Raw genomic sequence first — 23,042 nt, 5'->3', positions numbered from 1 at the left:
GCCTGGTTGGCTTTGTGGATTCTGTTGTTGATAGGCTCGTTAACAACGTAGCAGGTGACACTTTCAGAATTGAAATGTATTTCTCTGTTTCGGATAAGGAAGGAGCTAAGAGATTACCAGACGACTGACTGTAAGCAATACCTTCAGTGGCTTCAATATTTAAATATACGGTGAAACCCTTCAATACTCTCTTACGTTACACACAGTTTATGCAGAAAAATTACCCTCTGGTTAAGTTAGGAATTTTCATCACTCTTGTTTTTAATTACAATAGTACGTTAGCTAAAAACGATAACGTATTGCGTTTTTCGTTTAGTCATCTAAGGAGCGTATTGTGGGACATTTGCAGTGTATTATTTAATTCTGCTTAAAAATTAAATGACATTCAAAGCAGTATTGCTCCTCTGTTCGTTCTTTTTACGTGTGAACTGCAGCTGGCCACGCCACTGCAGACTAGCTGCACCAGCTGAAAGGCCAGTGCTGTCCAAGTTAAATGCGCCGGTTAAGCTGTTGTCCCGTATTATCGCTCAGTCGATGTGTAAGTAAATCAGATCGCAAAACGTACCTGTATTATCATAGTTGACGGTACTCGAGACGGCGTGGCTGCAGTCCCACGTGAAACGGAAATCCAATGAGGTTCCAGCACACGAGCAAGAATACACAATACAATGTTGGCATCAGGTTTATTCTTACAGTGAACGGATTATAGACTCCATGAAACTTTGGCATCAGGCTCGCGAGCACCTCTTCAGTTGTGCACGTTTTGAGGAGCTTTTGCGCATGCACAGCTCGCATGACGTAATTGCCTTGATTTGATAAACAAGGTGCACGGTTCAGGGTGTGCACAGCTAGCCCTTGCCACTCAACTAGAAGGTTACGTCAGTGCCATCGGGTGGTAGCATACTGTGGCAGACTTTTATCCCCATTCGCTCGGCATAAATCCTGCTAGGTGATAGCACAGTCCTCAGATATGCTAATTCACTCACTATATAGCAAAATTAGATTGAATGTCAGTATATGTTACATTTGTACTGACAGTAAACCTATTTTGTGTGTTTCTGAATGAGTTATAGAATATTAAGTTATAAACATTATAATACAGTAATCCATTTGAGACATTGAGAATCATCATGACCTAAAACACATCACGGTCGATTGTGAGACTGTAGCATTTATTCATGATCCTGAAATGTGCTGTAGGCCCACATTGTATTTATGAAAATTCAAAAAAAGCTGTATCACTGGTTTCTCTGATATTCACTTAAATGTGGGATCGATGGCGGTGTGCTTTAGGCCCTTAAGAATCTCAGCGTCTCTTTTGTATTCTAGTCACATTATACAAATTAGTACTTGAGTTAATCATTTCCACAACGGTAGTTTGCATTTGGAGCTGGTTGTTTACAGTGGGGGAATCGCTTTTGTGTGCAGTGTAAACATGAACTATGTTGAATCTGTTTTAAATGCGAACAGGAAAGTAAAGCCGTGGGTCAGGTCGTGAGTCTCGCTTGGGTAGCTCAGTTGGTGGAGCACTTGCCTGCCAAAAGCAAAGGTCCTGACTTCAAGTCTCAATCGGGCACACAGCTTTAATCCGCCAGAAAAGTTTTGTATCAGCGCACACTTCTCTGCAAATTGAAAATCTCATTCCGGGAACATAAAACTAAATTATCAGGAAAAGTTAGCCATGATGGAACTAGGGCCTCCGAGAATAGACTATTTGATTGAGAGTGACGAAATCAAATAAGTGTGATCACAAGCGAACATTCAAAAAGGGAAGTGTACAATGAGCACAAGTTGTTATGTGGGCACAGCGTAAAAACATCTGATTTTCAGTCCGGAAGTAAATCTGTGAACTAATACATCTGTTAGAGACCTAGTACATCTGTCTGAAAAAATAGAAAAGTACGAAAACTCATACATACATACTCAGCTGTTTACCAGGTAATAACAGCTTTCTTCAGCCATGACGCACTTTACAACAGTGGCATAATATCTGCAACATTTTTGAAACTGTGACACCTTCGATAAACCGACTGTCCTTCCATTGTCGAAATTGCTCAGCTGACAAATTGTCGGCATCCTCCAGTAGGACTGTTAACTGTGCAGCATTATCGTACTATAACTGACTACTCTCTCCTTCAACATCTACCAAGGTCACAACTTACAACATATCTACGTAAGATACTCCTGAGAAGTGAGCTCCAGGGCGCCTATGCTGGTGGGACAGGCTGGTTGTCAGTGACCTGTACCAGGAAATGCATGCATTTATATGGCTGTGAGACAGGCGTGGATATGAAAACCTTCTTTGTTCCCTAGCAGGTGTTGTTACTAAACTGTATTGGTAGTGATTTTTCACTCTGGAAAAATTGTCTCAAAATATGGTCCAATCTGTTTCATGTAACCATTGTTCCGTATATGTTGCAGGTTCTGCCCTTGGCTACCGCCATCTGCAGGTGATGCTCATGTTCCTGGGAGTGACATTTGCGTATGCTTTGAGGACAAATCTTTCAATTGCCATTGTCTCTATGACAGACAAAAACAGCTCAAATCCAAATTTTCCGGTAAGTTTCTGTTGGTTGTAATAATTAGAAAGTATATACTTTATATCTTAGTTATATACTTTACTTATTTATTTTGCAACACAAAATGCAGAAACATTCTTATGCTCTCTCTCTCTCTCTCTCTCTCTCTCTCTCTCTCTCTCTCTCACACACACACACACACACACACACACACACACAAACACACACACACACACACACACACACACACACATTGAGATGAATGTGCTGGCTAAATTTTCACCCACTCCTCCTTCCTAGTTGTCATCAATAACATGCAGAACCCTTCTCTTTTCCCTCTACACTCAGCAGTTACACCTAAGACACAATATACTCATTTTCCAAATGAAAGGTACAAATTAAAATGAAAAAAAGAATACACACAGACATACACATACACTTATTTTAAATTTTTTTATTGTTTAAGGAAGAGTGTCACCCAAATTTTCTCAATCATGGAAGAAGTTATGTAGTATCTACAGTTATTTGTTTACAACAATCAACACACAAAAAATACAATGGCAGTTAATAGAGCATCAGATTTACACAGGCACCTGAGAACATTGACGAAAAATTGCATCCCGTGCCAAGTCAGATAATATGCAATGATCATCAGGAAAATCACAGAACTGTTCTAGACAGTAAGAAGAATCTTCACTGAGCATGGCTGAAGCAAGAGAAAGTGAGGTCTCGCTGGTAGTGTGCTGTCAGCAAGACGTGGCTAGTGCTGGTGTTGACAGCGAGTGAAGCAGATGCTCTCATTTCGACCTTCCACTGACAGCATCAAGTACAAATTCTCCAGTCACAATAGCGGCATACTTCGGTGTGCCACCACTTCCATCCCCTCCTTTAAGAAGTCAGCACCACAGGCATTGATGGCAGAAAATGGAGGCCAACCAGGTGAGACCACTGCTGTTGACAGGCTGACATGGCCGAGAAGCCCACAGGGTCCAGCCACATGTCCCAACAGCGGCACAATTGGTGCTGAATGTCAACAGTGTTTGTCTGTATCAGCTTAACAGCAACCAAAGAGGCATTGCCATTGTGGGGCTGAACTGTCAGCTGTCTATGGCCAGGCAGGGCATGCAATCAGAAGTGGCCCGGATGATGGAAAGCCAGGTGCCAACATGGAAAATGCGCCTTTTGCAATGAGGGATGGCCCCAGTAATGACTGGGAAGGGGCAGCCAGGTGCTCTGGCAGATACGATGCGGCATCCATGCAGCTGCTGTCATGTCGGTGCAGGGTCTGGTGCAGCTGGTGGTTGCATATCTATGTCTCTGGTGCCAAAGGCAATCAGGTGGAGGTGGCTCCATGGCCCCTGGCCCCTGGCCCCTGGAGTGGAGCAGTGGTTTCTAGAGGGCTTCCAACCAGTGTTTTCTATGGCTGCAGCTGTGACAGATCAGTGCCCCACCGAGGGTGCAACTGGTTCTGAGGAGGGAGAGTGATACCCTGATGGCTTCTACAATGATCATTCACTGATCCTGTATTATACCCTGGTGCCCATACAGCCTGCCAATGGAAGGTCAGCAGGCGTGTACAACAGAGGTCACGAACACACCTTTGGCCTTGCCACAGATCAGAGCAGTTGCAGCAGTGTCCAGAGCTGTCGGCTGTGGAAGATCTCCACTGAGCTACTGCCATTCAGTGGAGTGACCCTGTAGGCTCTGGGAAACAGAGGCAATGCCAAGTCAGTGGACATGTCCATCAATCACATTTTCAGTTGTGTCTTAAAAGTATGCACCATACACTCTGCCACACCATTCATCTGGAGGTGAAATGGTGTGGGTATGAGATGCAGAACTCGTGAAACAGTGGTGAAGTGAACTGTGGACCATTATCAGACACGATTGTCAGGGGCAACCCTTAGATCATGAAAACCAGGGTGAGAGCACGCACAGTTGGTTCCATTATGGTCGAGTGCATGTGCATGGAATAGGGTTCAAATAGCTCTGAGCACTATGGGACTTAACTTCTGAGGTCATCAGTCGCCCAGAACTTAGAACTAATTAAACCTAACTAACCTAAGGACATCACACACATCCATGCCCGAGGCAGGATTAGAACCTGCGACCGTAGCAGTCACGCGGTTCCAGACTGTAGCGCCTAGAACCGCTCGGCCTCCCCGGCCGGCCATGGCATAGGGATAATTGGGCAGTGCATCAACCACCAACAACTGAGTAGAATTATGGAAGGGGTCTGCAGAGTCAATGTTGATGATGTCGGACTGGGCCTGGGCCATGGAGCAGAAAGTTGCAGCATCACCACCTGCTGCTCTGTATACTGCTGGCACTCACTGATCTTCATAATTGCTGAATTTATGTCAGGCCAGTAGACAAAATGACATGCAAGGACCTTCATTCAGGTCATACCCCAATGGCCATGAGGTAGGAAAGTAAGAACCGGAGGGATGATGATGCAGGGGTAGTCAAAGTTGGTGCTAAGGAGGAGCATACCATTAACTACTGCCAGCTGATGATGGAGGAGAAAACGGTTGCAGAGCAGATGGGACTCCTTGGTGGGCAGCTTCTCAGGCTAACCATTGCACATAAAGTAAATCTTCTCGACAGCATACACAATGGTTAAAGCTTCCTTGAATGACTGTTAACATCTTTGAGGTGTAAGCAATATGCTGTTCAGAGCTATGAGCATTTCCGTGAGCCAAAACTGCCACAACCCTGGATTGGGAGGCATCTGTGGTAAGGACAACCTGAAGGTGTCAAGGCACAGTGATGACTTGAACAGTGAGTTTATGTGGGTGAAAGCTCTGTTGCAGCCTGCCAACTAAAAAAAATGAACACAATTTGTATGAAAGATGTTTAACAGAGGAATGAAATCTGCTGCATTGGGGAGAAGTTTGAAATAATAACTGATTTTACCCAGATATGACTGGAATTCCTGCAGATTCCACAGTTTAGATAGGTTGTCAATAGCCACTGTGTGGTTCTCTGTAGGTTTGACACTATCCTGTGCAAGATGGTGGCCCAAATATTTTATTTCTGTGTATACTATTGTCTTCAGATGCAACACAATTCAGGCAAGGTAACTAAAGTCAACAAGGTGTGGTCACACAGCCAAGGCTTATGCATGTTTGTCACCATTCCAGTTTTTCATATAAACAAACTGGCATGTACTAGTTACCTCCAGTTGTAAAATTTAGTTAAACATAGCTGCCAGATTGTCAACTAAAATAAGAAGGGAAGGAATTAACATCATCCTGCTACAGTCCCATAATCCCATGGAGTGTGTACTTCATTATTAAATCTGTGTTTCTGTTGTAACATGAGTGAGGACAGATAGTAATGGGTTCATTTTTACTAGACTTAAGACCTGTGTTATGTACCAATACCAGAGAAGGAAAGCTGCTACTCACCATATAGTGGAGATGCTGAGTCGCAATAGGCACAATAAAAAGATTCACGCAATCAGAGCTTTCAGCCATTAACGCTTTTGTCAGCAGTACATCTACATCTACATGATTACTCTGCAATTCACATTTAAGTGCTTGGCAGAGGGTTCATTGAACACACACACACACACACACACACACACACACACACACACACACACACACACAAACGCAACTTGCACACACATCTATAGTCTCAGAGAGCTGAAACTATACTGTGAGCAGCAGCACCAGTGCATGATGGGAGTGTTGACTGGGTGGGGGTAAAGACGAGGCTGGGACGGGGAGTGGGAGGGATAGTATGGTGGGAGTGGCGGACAGTGACGTGTTGCAGTTTAGAAGGGGGGGCAGGTGAGAAGGTGCGGAAGGGTGAAGGGGTAAGTAACAGAAAGGAGAGAAATAAAAATAAATTAAAAGACTGGTTGTGGCGGTCAAATGACGGCTGTGTAGTGCTGGAATGGGAGCAGGGAGGGGCTGGATGGGTGAGGACAGTGAATAACAAAGGTTGAGGCCAGGAGGGTTACGGGAATGTGGGATATATTGCAGGGAAAGTTCCCACCTGCGCAATTCACAGGGTGATCCACTTGTTTTTTGGCCACGGTTTTTTGGTGGCCGTTCATGCAGACAGACAGCTTGTTGGTTGTCATGCCTACATAGAATGCAGAACAGTGGTTGCAGCTTAGCTTGTAAATCACATGACTGGTTTCATAGGTAGCCCTGCCTTTGATGCAATGGTGATGCTAGTGACCAGACTGGAGTAGGTAGTGGTAGGAGGATGTATGGGACAGGTCTTGCATCTAGGTCTGTTACAGGGGTATTACCCATGAGGTAAGGGATTGGAAACAGGGGTTGTGTAAGTATGGACGAGTATATTGTGTAGGTTTGATGGATGGCGCAGTACCACAGTAGGAGGGGTGGGAAGGATAGTGGGTAGCATGACAAGAGGTAATCGAAACCCTGGTGGAGAATGTAATTCAGTTGCTCCAGTCCTGGATGGTACTGAGTTACGAGGGTAATGATCCTCTGCGGCCAGACTGTGGGACTTTCGGAGGTGGTGGGAGACTGGTAAGATAAGGTACAGGAAATTTGTTTTTGTACAAAGATGGGAGGATAATTATGGTCAGTGAAGGCTTCAGTGAGACCCTCGGTATATTTAGAGAAAGACTGCTCATCACTGCAGATACAATGACCACTGGTGGCTAGGCTGTACAGAAGAGACTTCTTGATATGGAATGGGGGGCATCTGTCGAAGTCGAGGTATTGCTGGTGGTTAGTAGGTCTGATATGGACGGAGGTACTGATGTAGCCATCTCTGAGGTGGAGGTCAACATCTAGGAAGGTGGCTTGCTGGGTTGAGTAGGACCTGGTGAAGCAAATGGGGAATGTGAATAAGGATTTGCGGATTTGTTTGTGGGTGATGCCTTCAAAGGAGAAGTAATTGTGTGTGAGGATATAGTTGGTCGTGGAGACTAGGGAGGAGGTTGTTGGTTTGGAATCCATAGGGCATCTGGAAAGGTAGTGTTTGATAGCAGTAAGGCCATGGGCATTAGGAATGTTAGTGTACAGGGAGGTGGCATCAATAGTGACAAGCAGGGCACCGTGTGGTAAAGGGAAAGGAACTGTGGAGAGACAGTCGAGGAAATGGTTGGTATATTTTATATAGGAGGATAGGTTCCAGGTAATAGGTTGAAGGTGTTGGTCTATGAGAGAAGAGATTCTCTCAGTGGGGGCACAGTAATCGGCCAAAATGGGGTGTCCTGGGTGGTTGGGTTTATGGACTTTAGGAAGCATGTAGAAGATGGGAGTGCGGGGAGTGGTAGGGGTAAGTAGAAAGATGGACTCTGGGGAGAGGCTCTGGGATGGGCCTAAGGATTTGAGTAGTGACTGGAGATCCTGCTGGATTGCTGGAATGGGATCACTGTGGCATGGTTTGTAGGTGGAAGTATCTGACAGCTGACGGAGTCCTTCTGCCACGAAATCCTTGTGGTTCAAAACAACGGTGGTGGAGCCTTTGTCTGCAGGTAGGGTTATAAGATCAGGATCAGTTTATAGATGACGGACTGCGGTTCTTTCTGCAGATGTAAGGTTAGTATGCATGTTGAGGGATTTGGGGAATGATGGTGAGGCAAGGTTCAAGGATAAGAAATTCTGGAAAGTTAACAGGGGGTGGTTTGGAGGCAGTGGGGGTGGATCATGGTTGGATGGAGGAGTGAACTGAGTTAGGCAAGGTTCAATATTGGTCGTAGGTTGAGTCTGATTGGTCAGGTTGGTGGCAAGTAGTGTTTCCACTGTAGGGACCAGGAGAAGGAGAGAAGGTCTTTAACTAGTCCTGCATGGTTGAATTTGGGAGTGGGGCAATAGGTAAGGCCTTTGGAAAGGACTGATACTTCTGTGGGACTAAGGCTTCTGGAGGAAAGGTCCATGACTGTGTTGCGGGTCTGTTTAGGTTTTGGTTCTGTGCAGTGGTGGGAGGGAGTTTTGGAGGGTGGGGTAAGTGTAGTAGGTCTGCAAGCAGGGTTTGTCAGCTATGAGGGGGCGTGGGGGAGGTTTGGAGGTTGTAGTAGAAGTGGTGGACTGTGGTACTCCGAGGTGGGAATAGGAAGTGAGCAGGATGGGGAGCTTTTTGAGGTGGCATTGTGCATGTTGCTCAAGTTCCTGCAGGAAAAGAGTTTCAGTGCGTCTTATGGGTTCCAGGAATGAGAAATGTCCTACCCAATATCCTTCCCACCCCTCCTATTGTGGTATATGGTGAGTGGCAGCTTTCCTTATTTGGTATTGTTACATTCCATATTGGATTTTCCATTGTTTGACCTGTGTTATGTAGTGTTCTCAAAATGGCCAGCAAGTTGCCTAGTGTACATAGAAATCATGTATACACATAATTTTGACAGGAAATGAACTAACTAATTAACAAGTAAATATCTCCCTTATGTTGAAAGGAAATTCAATTAGGAACCGATGTTACCTACATTTGTCTTCCAACAGGAATATGACTGGGATCCACAAACACGCAGTACAATATTGAGCTCTTTCTTTTGGGGCTATGTGGTGTTCCAAATCCCTGCTGGGCAACTAGCAGAAAGGTATGGTGCCAACATTTTCTTCTCTAGTGCCCTGTTCATCACAGGAGCCTTGTCACTTCTCACGCCAGTGGCTGCAGACCTCGGAGATTGGCCACTTGTCTGTGCATGCCGAGTCCTCCAGGGTGCCTCCCAGGTGAGTTTTCTGTTGAATCATTCATCCTGCAATGCAAGGTGTGTCTTATAACACCATATTCTGAAATCCTTTGTATAATTAATTACAAATGAAACTGTTTGATTATACTGGGTGCCTCATAAGAGTTCCCAGGCATATTTTCTCTGGTATTTTGGCAGTTACTTACAACTCCACTTTTGCAATATGCAGCTGGTGTCAGCCCAAACAAATATTGCTCTTCACACATTTCATGGGGTGCCCAGTGTCAACAGGATGCATCAGTTTGTTTCCCGTTTCAAACAAAATTATTTTTAAATTGGAATTTTACATTCCTATTCAATACAGCACTGCCACATTAGTCTAGTGTGATATTTGTTTTGTTGACATGCATTAACATGTGACAGAAAATATGAAGAATAACCAGTACTCTTGCAGGAACTGAGCAGCCTGCTTCTGCATAGTGGTAGCAGTCAGGACGGGCCAAGGTAGTGTTTTCGCTGCTAGAGCACTTGTTATTCCTTGTGTTTTAGTGTCCTTGTTAATACATACCAGTAAAATGAATATCACACGAGATTAATTTGGGATCACTTTGTTGAAATGACATGTAAAATTCCTCTTAAAAATTAATTTTGTTTGCAGAAGAGCTTCTGTGAAGTTTGGAAGGTAAGAGACAAGGTACTGGCAGAACTGAAGCTGTGAGGGCAGATCATGAGTCGTGCTTGGGTAGCTCAGTTGGTAGAGCACTTGCCCACGAAAGGAAAAGCTCCCCGAGTTTCAGTCTCGGTCTGGCACCCAGTTTTAATCTGCCAGAAAGTTTCATGACCAAGGATGACTGACAACAGACTATCCCCACCAATAAATTTTCAGCCAATTTTGATGAAGATGCCACTAAGGCTGATTGTACAGGTAAAAGGCAAGTAGGCTGCAATGCATTGTTGGATATCTGCAAAGTCTGCATGCTCAACTTTCTCACTCAATGCAAGGTGACTGTTCTTCAGTGCCCTCCTTATTCTCTGGTTTTGATGTTGACAGACTTCGTTTTATTATCCCACCTTAAATTAGCCCTGAAAGGGTTACAGTTTGTAAAGGTGCACATGACCACACCACTTTGAATGATTCCACAATAAGCTTTACAACTGATGCCAGAAGTGTGTTGTAACTACTGTAATGGTGATTACTTTGACAGCCAGTAAAGGTAATTTGTTTGTAATTTTTGTTTCCTTTATTTTCTGAGACCATTCATCAAATTTTTCAGAAACATCTTGTATTTTCTTTAAAAAATACAATTGTGTAACTCAGTGCAAAAAGGGGATAACTCCACTTTTTCCCATAGCATATGCCAGGCCCTATAAGCTTTAGCATCTTACCCCATTATCATTTTGGTAGGAGAGAGGGGTAAATACTAGAGATATTCCTGTTTTACACTGAATGTACACAGTCCAGTCACATTAACAAAACCACTTTCTACTTTCAACGTTGTAGAATATGAATCATCTCCTGTTTGCACTGATATCTTTAATAGTGATCAAGCAGATACCATGTAACTAATAGGAGATAAAAAGTATCTCTACAGTTAATTCAGAAGACTGCAGCCTTTTTCTGAGTAGCAGCTTCCTTCCTAATTTAATCGATTAAATTTAGATGACTTAAATGTGAATAGTATTAAGAAGCATAATGATAGTTTACTGTGAATACAGAATACTTACTAAGTTTCTATGAGTCCTTTGTCTTTTGTTAATGTATACCCTGACTTGTGCCACATCCCTGACTTTCTCCTTCTTGAAAGGGTCTATGGAGCATTATGAATGAATGGATGGATGAATTAAAAGGCTGATTTTATGAGGACATCAAACAGCAGTAATGCCAACAAAATGCGAAAATATACCCTTGCTAACAAGTACAAAGTGTACTGCTCTCAAACATGTCTGATCTCCCTTTATTGTGTAACAGTTATATGTTATTATTGCTTATCAGTGTCATATAGTTAATAGGTAGATGAGCTTTGTATTCAACTAGCAGAAACAAAAAATAATTTTATGTGTAAACAGACATTGGTTAAATGAGAATCGACTACATCTTTATATGTCATCAAGCTGCAGTTTAATATAGATAGTTCCAATAATTATGTCAATAACAATCTTAAAAGAAAATGTAAGATGACGTAGCCTAACTTCCTATAGCTGCTTCAGCAGGTGTGTACAATCAGGTGTCTATGGTGATGCATGTGTGAATGTGTGTACTTTTGCTAGAGGAAGAGCAAAAGCTTTAAAGTTAGTGTAAATACTGTTTTCTTTTGTGTATTTCTATGCACTGCACTTCAATCAGCTATAGGCTGCTTTCCTTTGTTTTATGTATTATTCCATCCAGGAATTTCCATTGTCAATATCTGTTTATACAAATCTTGATGAATTTTTTTTATAGTTTTGACTACCTTCTTTCAGATATAAAAAGTTTCCATTCAAAGGTCACACAGTCCAGAGTCAGTTTGCCAATCAGGCAAAACTGCTGGTAGTATTGAGGCATTGTCCTGCTGATGCATCAGGTTTAAGATACCCATTTGGTAAAACACAGTGTTATGCTGTGTGAAGAAATCTGTAACTGCGTGCTGCACATCCTTGTCTGTCAGGAACTGTAGACCCTTCAAGGCCTTTTTCTAGGGACCAGAGGCATGATAATCATGTGGGGAGGGATCAGGACTATAGGGCAGGTGCTCAAGTGTCTCCCAGTTGAATTGGCACACCTTTTGTGTTATGACATTTGTGATATGGGGATGCATGCTTTTATGAAGCAGCAGCTCCTCTTGCCATGCACCATTCCACAATGGTGGTTTTCAATAGACATGCTGCCCCATACACATTCTTTATTCTTTGGTGGATATCTACCAGTGTTTGTAGTGTTTGTCCTTTGGCAACCAAGAAAGGAATAACAGCACATAGTAACTGTTTGGATGCTTTTGGTAATAATGTCTCCATAGTTCACTTTTCTGCATTTACTGCACATTGGAAGACATGAATGCCACTATGATCCCTTTTTCCACATTTACTGCACGTTGGAAGACATAAATGCCACTCTGATCCCTTGTCTGCATGTCAGTGCTTAAATACCCACATTGGAGTCACACTATGTTGAATCTAAGCTGCAGCACTGCACTGAAATGGAAAGTTTTTGATTGCTCCTTATACATTTAATAAGTGCTGCCCAAAAGCAGTAAAAAGACATGTAAAGAAATCAAACAAACAGTGATGTAAAAGTGTACACCAGTGGTTTACACCTATCCCCAGAAAGATACTTTCATAATGAATATTTAAGACAGATGAAAATACATTGCAACAGATGTACTTTGTTATCTTTAATTAAAAATCAGAAATCATAAAACAAATCAAAGTACAACATGGCCATGTACTGAGGAACAAATATTCTGTGGAAATTTAAAAGTCTTGCAGTCAAGAAAACCTTGACAGTACTGTATTTAATAGACTGTTATACAGCATTTAAATGTGTACAACTCAAAATTTTTGCATAGAACACAACCTCATGCCTCACAACAACAAAAACAGCAGACAATTTCAAAAACTGCTCAGGGCAGTCTAGTGCTTATTCTTTCATGTGGTTGTAAAATTGGTCACTAGATTGAAACACGAAGTGGGAAACATCATGTGTTCCTAGGTATACTATTCCACAGGACTTTTGTCTCCAAATGCTTTGGATCTGTAACTGCTCAAAAAAAGATGTTAGTGATGCATCATTGGAGTGACCCTGGAAGAATTTCTTCATCTGAGTTTTGAAAGTGTGGATGATTCTATTAGCTTCTTCATTTGATTGTAGATGGAGGAAGGGGAGGGGGGGATTGGAATGTGCTGAATGCCAGAATTGTGGACCATTGTGAGTTATGAGCACTTCCAGTAGACCTTCAGTTGCAACAATTTTTTCTAAGGCAGTGATAGTGTCGTTGGTTGACATGGCATTGTATTGGACAATGTACAGAAATTGGGAGTAAGCATTGTGCATTATCAAGAACATGGTGTTAAACACTGGCCCAGCAAAATCAATGTGTACCCGCTGCCACAGGTGGGCACAGGGTGGCCAAGAAGCAAATAAATGTCATGGGGCTGCCTGCTGGCTTTGGCGAGATGGACATGTTTGGGTGAGTTATTCAATGTCCTAGTTCATTCCCAGCCAGTAAGTGAACCTATGAGCCAAGAGTTTAGTTCGGGACACCCTCCAATGAACTTGATGCAATAGTTGTAGGATGTGCCAATGTAAAGAATAAGGAGTGACTACTCACGAGTGGCCCTTAATCAGAAGCAAGTGAAATTACTGCATCAGTCAACATGAGCTGATTACAGGCATTAAAGAACTGATGGAATGCTGCAGAAGCCTTGGGAGATTGTTGTTCAGGCCATCTGTGAAATATATGATTCCGGAATTGTTGGAGTACGCCATTGCTACCAGTTGCATCTGGGACCTGGAAGCTGGTAATGGGAGAAGAATTTACAGTGGCTTCTGCTTCTTCATCAATATGAAAATACAGAATTTCTTCTTTGTCAAACTCTGAATTGGGTCCCCATGGAAGGCGGGTGAGGGCATCAGCTTTGGCATGCTCAGTAGTGTTGTGGAAGTGAATCTCTTACTGATAGTGCGCAAAGTAGTGTTGTGGAAGTGAATCTCTTACTGATAGTGCACAAAGTAGTGTTGTGGAAGTGAATCTCTTACTGATAGTGCACAAAAAATAAAGCCTAGCACTGGAGGTGGTGAACAGTCCTGTCTGGAATATTCACTGCTGGACTGAATAAGGGGATCAGTGGTTTATGGTCTGTGATGAGATGAAACTTTGAAAAACGTGGAATTTCTTTAATGCAAATATGATAGACAGTGCTTCTATTTCTATTTGGGAGTTTCTGTGTTGGGTATCAGTCAATGTTTTTGTGCATAGGTCATGGCTTGCTCAGAGCCATCCCCCTCCCCCCCCTTTCCCCCGGCGGGTCCACAACTCTTTTGTGGATACGTGTGTGGTGAGCACGGGGCCCCAAGCTAGTGCAGTTCTCCTTCCTTTCCAGGCTGCCCTGCCCCCCTTCCCCATCCCTCCTCATCTCCAATCCTTCCCCCCCCCCCCTCCCCCCCTTACCTCCCCTTCACATTCCCTCTTCTTGGAAGTAACGTATCGAGCCTTCGTCCGGAGACGGACGTTTGACAACTCCAAGATCCTGTTTCCTTTGTTTTTCTCCATCCTCACACTTTCTTCCTCTATTGGTCTTTCCCTACGTTCACTCTTCTCCTTGCTTTCATGCCCTTACTTCTATCTCTGCCTCATTCTCCTTGCCCTATTCTCCTTGTCTTATTTTCCATGTCTTACTCTCCGATTCGGCGTTTGAGATTCTTTCTTCTATCCCTCTATCCCTCTCTCTCTCTTTCCTCTCTTCTTTTCTCCCTGTGCGTGTCTGAAGGCCGACCCACACGTTCGCACGCGTAGCCAGCGATGGGGTAATGCGTAATTCCCCACCCTGGGTAGACAAGTAAGGCACGCATGTACCCCCTGGTAAAGGTCAGGCCCAGGGAGGGGATATTGCCTGAGCTGTTACCTTCCGAACATGCCAATTGGTCCCTCCATCCATTTCTTGGGATGTGTGACCTGAGGTGTGAACAATCACCTAAGGCAGGAGTGCCCTCTGAGAGAGCCCCCCACAAGGAAGGAGCACGCCATCGGAGATGCTGGCAATCATCGGGGATTCATCCGCAATTGATTTCTCTTCTTCTTCTTCCCTGTCTTCTGCCCAAAAAAGAAAGCTAGATGAAACAAATGTTCCGAAAATTCTACCACTGGCACTGAAGTTCTTGTTGTCACAAGATCTGACGGACACAATTTCTCAACAGTCAACCCTTTCATCATTCAGAAGGGTGTAGATGTGATTGCAGGACCAGTGAAATCTTCTACTCGGTTGTGCAATGGTACCTTGCTTTTGGAGACAGAGAGCACCTTCCAGGCCCAAAAATTACTGCAAGCCACTCTCTTACAGAAATTTCCTGTATGGGTGGAGGCCCACCGCACCTTGAATTCATCGCGTGGTGTGGTGTATACCAGGTCACTCGACGGTCTAACTGATGAGGAGATTCTGCCTTTCCTCTCTGATCAGGGAGTGACAGCCGTCCATTGGGTCATGAAAAGGGTCGACAAGGACCTCATACCGACCCAAACCATATTCCTGACATTCGACAATGCGCAATTGCCTTCACGAATTAAAGCAGGTTATGAGATCATTTCTGTTCAGCCGTATATACCCAGCCCTACAAGGTGTTACCAATGTCAGCGGTTTAACCATACAGGGCAGTCTTGTTCAGGTGCGGCTAAATGCGTTACCTGTGGCAGGGATGCCCATGAGGGTGATTGTCCACCTCCGTCCACTCGTTGCATCAACTGCATGGACGACCATGCTGCCTCCTCTCGTGACTGCCCCATCTACAAAGATGAGAAAAGTATACAGGAAATTCGAGTGAAAGAGGAGGTGTCGACCTCGGCTGCTCACAAGTTATTCAATAGCAGAAAGCCCACTGTGCTTCCGGCCTACCAGGGAGGTAGTTACACAGACATGCGATCTAACATTTAGCGATTCGGTCGTCAGATCATCCGATGCTAAGATCACCCAATCAATGTCTCCTCTTCCTCCCACCAACCCTAAGGCTCAAACATCATCATCTGCTACTGCTAAGATGAGGACCTTAAATCAGATGCTTGGACCTTCAAAAAAGAACTGATACATGAAGATTTCTTGTGCATACAAACTTCACAGCCATCAACTGTTCTTTCAACAAAACGTAATTCTTCAAAGAAGGCTCATAGAAAAAAGAGTTCTCCATCTCTGCTGAGGCGCGTTTCTTCTCCTGTGCCACACAACGGTTGTGGTCCTCGGCCATCTTCAGTTTCGCCAGGCCCCACTGATGGTAGCCGATCATCTGGCCTTTCACCGGCAGAGGAAGCTGCCCCTCCTGACCAGCTCAGGAAGGTGGCAGACACAACTGTTGAGTTGATGGACCATGACTCACCACCTATCGATTGCAGCAGTAGTGCTCCATTGAAGCCAGGCCCTCAGCGGGCATTGACATGACTCTTTCTTGTTTCCTCTTTTTCCTTTCATTTTCATAATGCACTTCTTCAATGGAATATTCACAGAATTCGGTCAGACATGATACACCTGATTGCTCAGCTTCCTACACCATTTTTGTTGATTGGAGGCTTTAATGCCCACCATCCCCTTTGGGGCTCTCCAGCATCCTGCCCCAGAGGCTCCCTCTTGGCAGACCTTTTCAACCACCTCAATGTAGTCTGCTTAAATACCGGTGCACCTACCTTCCTTTCGGACGCAACGCATACCTATTCCCACTTGGACCTCTCAATATCCACTATCCAACTTGCACGTTGGTTCGAGTGGTATGCTCTGTCTGACACATACTCGAGTGACCATTTCCACTGCGTAATCCATTTCCTGTGTCACACACCTTCTCTGTGTTCCACTAGCTGGAACATCTCCAAAGCTGACTGGGGGCTTTTCACCTCCCTGGCGACCTTCAATGATCAAAACTTCTCCAGCTGTGATAGTCAGGTTGCATACCTCATGGACGTTATTCTCACTGCTGCTTAATATTCCATCCCTCATACTTCCTCTTCTCCACGTCGAGTCCCAGTCCCCTGGTGGACAACAGCATGCAGTGATGCTATTTGTGCTCGGCGACATGCTTTACACACCTTCCAACGCCACCCTATGATGGCGAACTGTATCAGTTACAAACGACTCCGTACACAATGTCGTCGTGTTATCAATGAAAGCAAAAAGGCTTGCTGGGTGGCTTTCACCAGCTCATTCAACAGTTTTACTCCTCCTTCGGTTGTCTGGGGTGGCCTGCGCTGACTATCTGGCACCAAGGTCCACTCCCCGATTTCTGGCCTGACTGTAGCAAATGCAGTCCTTGTGGATCCTGAGTATGTCTCAAATGCCTTCAGCCGCTTTTTCACAGAGGTTTCGAGCTCTGCCCATTACCACCCTGCCTTCCTCCCCCGAAAACAAGCAGAGGAGGCATGGCCACCTTCTTTCCAGTCTTTGAATCATGAAAGTTACAATGCCACCTTCACCATGCGGGAACTCGAAAGTACCCTCGCCCGGTCCTGATCCTCTGCTCCAGGGCCCGATGGTATCCATATTCAGATGCTGAAGAACCTTTCTCCTTCAGGTAAAGGCTTTCTTCTTTGCGCCTATAATCACATCTGGACTGAAGGTCATGTTTCCACATGCTGGCTTGAAGTAATTGTTGTTCCCATACCCATACCAGGAAAGGACAAACACCTTCCTTCCAGTTATTGCCCCATCTCCCTTACCAGCTGTGTCTGCAAGGTGATGGAATGCGTGGTAAATTCTCGATTGGTTTGGCTCCTCGAATCTTGATGCCTCCTTACCACTATCCAATGCAGCTTTCGTAGGCGCCGCTCTGCTGTTGACCACCTAGGCTGTGTTGTTCGATTTGGAGAAGGCTTATGACACCTGTTGGAGGGTGGGCATTTTCCCTCCACACCATGCACACTTGGGGCCTTCGTGGTCACCTCCCTCTTTTTATTAATGCATTTTTAATGGATCGAATATTCAGGGTACGTGTGGGTTCTGTTTTGTCAGATGACTTTCGCCAGGAGAATGGGGTGCCCCAGGGCTCCGTTTTGAGCGTGGCCCTTTTTGCCATAGCTATCAATCCAATAATGGATTTCTTTCCATCTGACGTTTCAGGCTCCCTTTTCGTGGATGACTTTATGATCTTCTGCAGTGCTCAGAGAACATGTCTCCTGGAGTGCTGTCTTCAGTGTTGTCTAGACCGTCTATATTCCTGGAGTGTCGCTAACAGTTTCCATTTTTCTGGTGAGAAAACGGTCTGTATGAACTTCTCAAACAGTTTCTTCCACCATCCTTACATCTCGGTCCCGCTGCTCTCCCATTCATGGAGACAACAAAATTTTTAGGTCTTACGTTTGACAGGAAACTTTGCTGGTCTCCACATGTGTCTTACTTGGCTGCTTGCTGTACCCATTCCCTAAATGTCCTCCGTGTTCTCAGCAGTACGATATGGGGAGCATATCGAATGGTCCTGCCTCGCTTATATCGGTCCATTGTCCAATCAAAGCTGAATTATGGGAGCTTTGTCTGCTCTTCTGCCCAGCCGTCAATCTTACGCTGTCTAAACCCTATCCACCATCGGGGGTTACATCTGGCGACTGGAGCATTCTACAACAGTCCTGTTGAGAGTCTGTATGCCAAAGTTGCCACATTACTGCTAAACTACCGGCGCGATATGTTGCTTTGTTGGTACGCCTGCTGACTGATGTCAATGCCCGACCACCCATCATATTTCTCCTTCTTTGACGACTCTCTCGACTGTCAATATGGGCTGTATGCCTCTGCCCTGTTACCTCCTGGAGTTTGCTTTCATCGCCTGCTTCAGCAACTTGATTTTACCCTCCCTATGACTTTTCGGGTGGGTGAGACCCCGAAGCCACCTTGGCTCCAGGCTCAGGCTCGCATTCACCTTGAACTCAGCTCACTCCCAAAGGAGAGGACCGTGGATTCGATATACCGCTTGAGGTTTGTCGAACTTCGTTTGAGGCTCACTAATAACGTCTTTATTTACACAGATGGCTCCAAAACTACTGCTGGCATCGGATGTGCCTTTGCCATTGGGGATGATACCTTTCAATACCAGCTCCTTGACCAGTGTTCAAGCTTTACAGCTGAGCTTTTTGCTCTCTATCAGGCTGTTCAGTATATCCACCACCATTGTCATTCTCCCTATGCCATCTGCTCTGATTCTTTGAGCGCCATTCAGAGTCTCTGTGACCCATATTCAGACCACTCTCTCGTGCAACGAATTCAACGGTCTCATCAGTCGCTAGCTGATACCGGCGCTCATGTCCTTTTTTTTTGTGGATTCCTGGCCATGTTGGTGTGCCTGGGAATGAAGCTGCTGATGCTGCGGCCAAGGCTGCTGTCCTCCTGCCTCAGACAGCTTCCTTTTGTGTCCCATCAACAGATGTTAGTGGGGTTCTTTGTCAGCACGTTTCATCATTGTGGCATGAGGCTTGGTCCTCTCTCCATGAAAATAAGCTTAGGGCCATCAAACCGATCCCGATGGCTTGGATGACCTCCTCACACCCTTCCCAGCAAGAGGAAGGGCATTGCTGATTTAGCCACCGCTACCTGTTGTCCGGTGACCCCACCCTGCAGTGCCCCTGTGGTCATCCATTGACAGTGCACCATGTTTTATTGTCCTGTCCCAGTTTTATTCACTCTCATGTTGTCCTGTGTCTGCTGTCTACCTTACAAGAACTTTTAGCTGATGATGCTCGAGCAGCTGTTCGTGTCCTTAGTTTTATTACATTGACGGACTTGTCCAAAGAGATCTAACTCTTTTATTTTGTTTATCTGAGTCTTTGTAAGTACTTTCTAGTGTCGCCCCCTTGCGTTTTTCTACGCTATAAGTGCACTAATGTTTGTGACTGGACGCTAATGACCTTAGTAGTTGAGCGCCCTAAACCAAGGCATCCCCACCCTTATGTGCCAGGACCGTTCTGATCAGATGCGTCCGTTGCAGTAACTATCTGCTTTGTTAGATCAAAATGTGCGAGGCACAGGGCCATCAACAACTGGGATTTCGGCCTGTGGAAGATGCACTTGCAAGCTGGTGTCCAGTGTAAAGGCACTCCTTTCTTGCACAAGTGGGGCGAGGGGTCAGTTTCTGTTGCTGCTGTGTGTAAGAACTTTTGATAACATGATATCTTCCACAGAAAGGAACAAATTGCTTAAGCATTATTAGTCTGGGAAGTTTGATTATGGCTTTGACATGTTCATCCAGTGGACAAATGCTTGAGCTGGAAATGATGTGGCTAAGGTAGTCAGTCTCAGGCTGGAAAAACAACATTTTTCTTTTGTTCATTTTAGGCCAGCTTCCCTTAAGACGCTGAATAACTATTTTGGATTGTGAAGGTGTTCCTCCATGGTTCTCCCTGTTCCAATGATGTTTGATTATGGCTTCGACATGTTCATCCAGTGGACAAATGCTTGAGCTGGAAATGATGTGGCTAAGGTAGTCAGTCTCAGGCTGGAAAAACAACATTTTTCTTTTGTTCATTTTAGGCCAGCTTCCCTTAAGACGCTGAATAACTATTTTGGATTGTGAAGGTGTTCCTCCATGGTTCTGCCTGTTCCAATGATGTTTGATTATGGCTTCGACATGTTCATCCAGTGGACAAATGCTTGAGCTGGAAATGATGTGGCTAAGGTAGTCAGTCTCAGGCTGGAAAAACAACATTTTTCTTTTGTTCATTTTAGGCCAGCTTCCCTTAAGACGCTGAATAAATATTTCGGATTGTGAAGGTGTTCCTCCATGGTTCTCCCTGTTCCAATGATGTCATCTAAATAGTTAATGCTTCCATCCACTTTGAGTACTAATTGTTCCAAAAACCGCTGACAGATGGTGGGGGTATTTGCTATACCAAACATTAGGCATTTCAAATGATAAAGCCCATGTCACACATTAAGTGTAAGAATCTGTTGAGATTATGCATCAAGTGGAAGTTGGAGGTATCCACTAGGTCTATTTTAGAGAAGAAGGTTCCACCTTTTAATTTGGACAATAATTCTTCTGGCTTCAGAATAGGATATGCCTCAATTTCTGAATGGGAGTTGACAGTTACTTTAAAATCACTGCACAGGTAGATCTCCCCCAATGGCTTTCACACTATGACTAATGGGGTAGCCCATTGACTAGAAGGAATAGGTTCTAGAACTCCAGTTGTTAGGCAATCCAATCCTTTCTTTACTTGGTCTCTGAAAGCTAACGGAATGATGTGGGCTCAAAAGTACTGAGACCATGCATTGCATTTCAGTGCAATGTGCACCTCAAAATCACCTGCAGTGCCAAGTTGTGGGTGAACAGGTCCTCATAATCCTGGCAAAGTGTCTCTAGGTCTGAGTATGGAACATCTTCGTATACCAAATTCACAGAATCATCTATTTGAATACCCAAAGTTCTGAAAAGAGTCAAATCCAAACAAGTTCTCAGTGGAATCACTGTTAACGACTAAGAAGGTTGTGTGGCAGATGACCTATGATATGTCATTGGCAGTTCAACCTGACCACATCCTGGGATGGTATATTCATTATACACCATTAGATGTCTCTTTTTTTCCTGCAAGGTAGGAGCTCCAAGTTTCAAATAGGTACCATAGTTCAGCATGTTCATGGCTGTGCCAATTCTACTTGTAATTGACCTGGTTTCTCTGCAATTTGGACTTCTATGAAAAGGTTATTCAAGGTCTTTTGATGGTCTATAGTGGCTACCAGATTAACATCCATCTGTTGGGCTGGAGGCTGTCTTGCATAAGCCTTTACGTTGATGTTTTCTAAAACAATCTAGACATGACGGCAATCGTTTCAGTACCCAAGACTGGTTTGATCAGGTCAAGTGGGGTGGAGGACTTTGTTGGTTAATGAGACAGCATCCCACGTGTACAGTTGCTATGTCCTCGTGTGGTCATTGGCTGCTAGCTAGGATGTGTTTACACTAATGTTACATGTTGATCCACAACTCCAGTTTCTTGCCTACTGCTCGGGTCACTTTGAAGCTTTGTACTAAGTCCAAAACTTTGTCTAATGATGGGTCATCAAGTTGAAGTGCCTCATGCTGAAAATCCCTATCTGGAGTACCCTGGATGATCATGTCCCTGATCATATCTTCTGCATATGACTCCTTACTTTTGGGTGTAACAAAATGACATTTTCATGCTAAATCTAGCACCTCTAAGCCCCATTACTATGAATCTGGTTTAGTTTTTTCTCGCATCAATAAAATGCTATCCAGGAGGAAATAATGCCCCTGGTAATATTTAGTCTGCAACAAACGAATATTTGAAAAGATGAGCTATGAAGCCTTAGATAAGGGGGCCAATTTGCACAGTAGCCAGTAAATCTTAGGTTTTGATCATGACATAAACAAAGATTTCATGAGGCTGGCAGCAGTTACCTTGAAGGCATGGAAATGCTCCAATAATCTTTATTTGCAGGCTTTCCAGTCCTCTAAAGGCTTCTCAAAGGAAGGTAAAGCCAACAATTGCTGTGTTATAAGAACGTAGGCTTCCGCAGCCGGTATAATAGTGATTAAAATTCTTCTGGGTATTATGCCACGTCATTGCTAAAAACTAACAACAATAATAAACTAAAACTGACATTTCAGCCGAATTGCAATGGCCTTCCTCAGGGCACGAGGAAGGCCATTGCAATTCAGCTGAAATGTCAGTTTTAGTTTATTATTGTTGTTAGTTTTTAGCAATGACGCGGCATAATACCCAGAAGAATTTTAATCACTTGCTGTGTTGCTTGTGTCTGCAGTAAACTTTGAAGAAATGGTTGGAGGGTGTTCAGTAGCAGCTTCTGGTCCTCATCCTGCTGATGAATAAGTTGCACAAGTAGAGCTTCCATTGTAGATGGTCACTGGCTCATTGCCATTTTATTGCTGTATAACTAGGCATTACACTATAAATATATCACCATTCTCAATTTATTGATGCAATACTGACACAAATTATTCTGTTACTAAGTGCCAAGTTGTAGATGAACATTTCATGGAAAATTATATAAATTGATGGTAATTGTCACAATGTCCAGGAAGAGCAAGTGAAATGTAGAATTTTGGCAGAAGTCACAAGTCCATTGACATACTAAGCCTAGTGAACATTGAACACCAAGTTCCAGTATAGCATTCGGACTAAGTCCAAAGCACAGCTGAATCAACATTGAACAGCAGGTCTATCACAGTGTCACATTTCTGAGTCGTGGAGTAGAAACATAGCATGATG

General features: G+C 44.2%; 1 protein-coding gene across 2 annotated transcripts in view; it reads left to right on the top strand.

The window, feature by feature from the left end:
- The window catches only part of LOC126417450 (putative inorganic phosphate cotransporter), a 421,312-nt gene that overhangs the window by 318,002 nt on the left and 80,268 nt on the right, over nucleotides 1-23,042 (top strand). For both annotated transcript variants that reach the window (XM_050085118.1, XM_050085119.1), the window contains exons 2-3: nucleotides 2,422-2,558; nucleotides 8,951-9,181. In XM_050085118.1, the coding sequence (XP_049941075.1) occupies nucleotides 2,422-2,558; nucleotides 8,951-9,181 (368 nt within the window). The remainder of the gene's footprint in view (nucleotides 1-2,421; nucleotides 2,559-8,950; nucleotides 9,182-23,042) is intronic.

Source organism: Schistocerca serialis, chromosome 1 (genome assembly GCF_023864345.2).
Source record: "Schistocerca serialis cubense isolate TAMUIC-IGC-003099 chromosome 1, iqSchSeri2.2, whole genome shotgun sequence".
In the NCBI taxonomy this organism is placed as follows: Eukaryota; Metazoa; Arthropoda; class Insecta; order Orthoptera; family Acrididae; genus Schistocerca; species Schistocerca serialis.
This window is presented reverse-complemented; position numbering and strand designations above follow the sequence as displayed.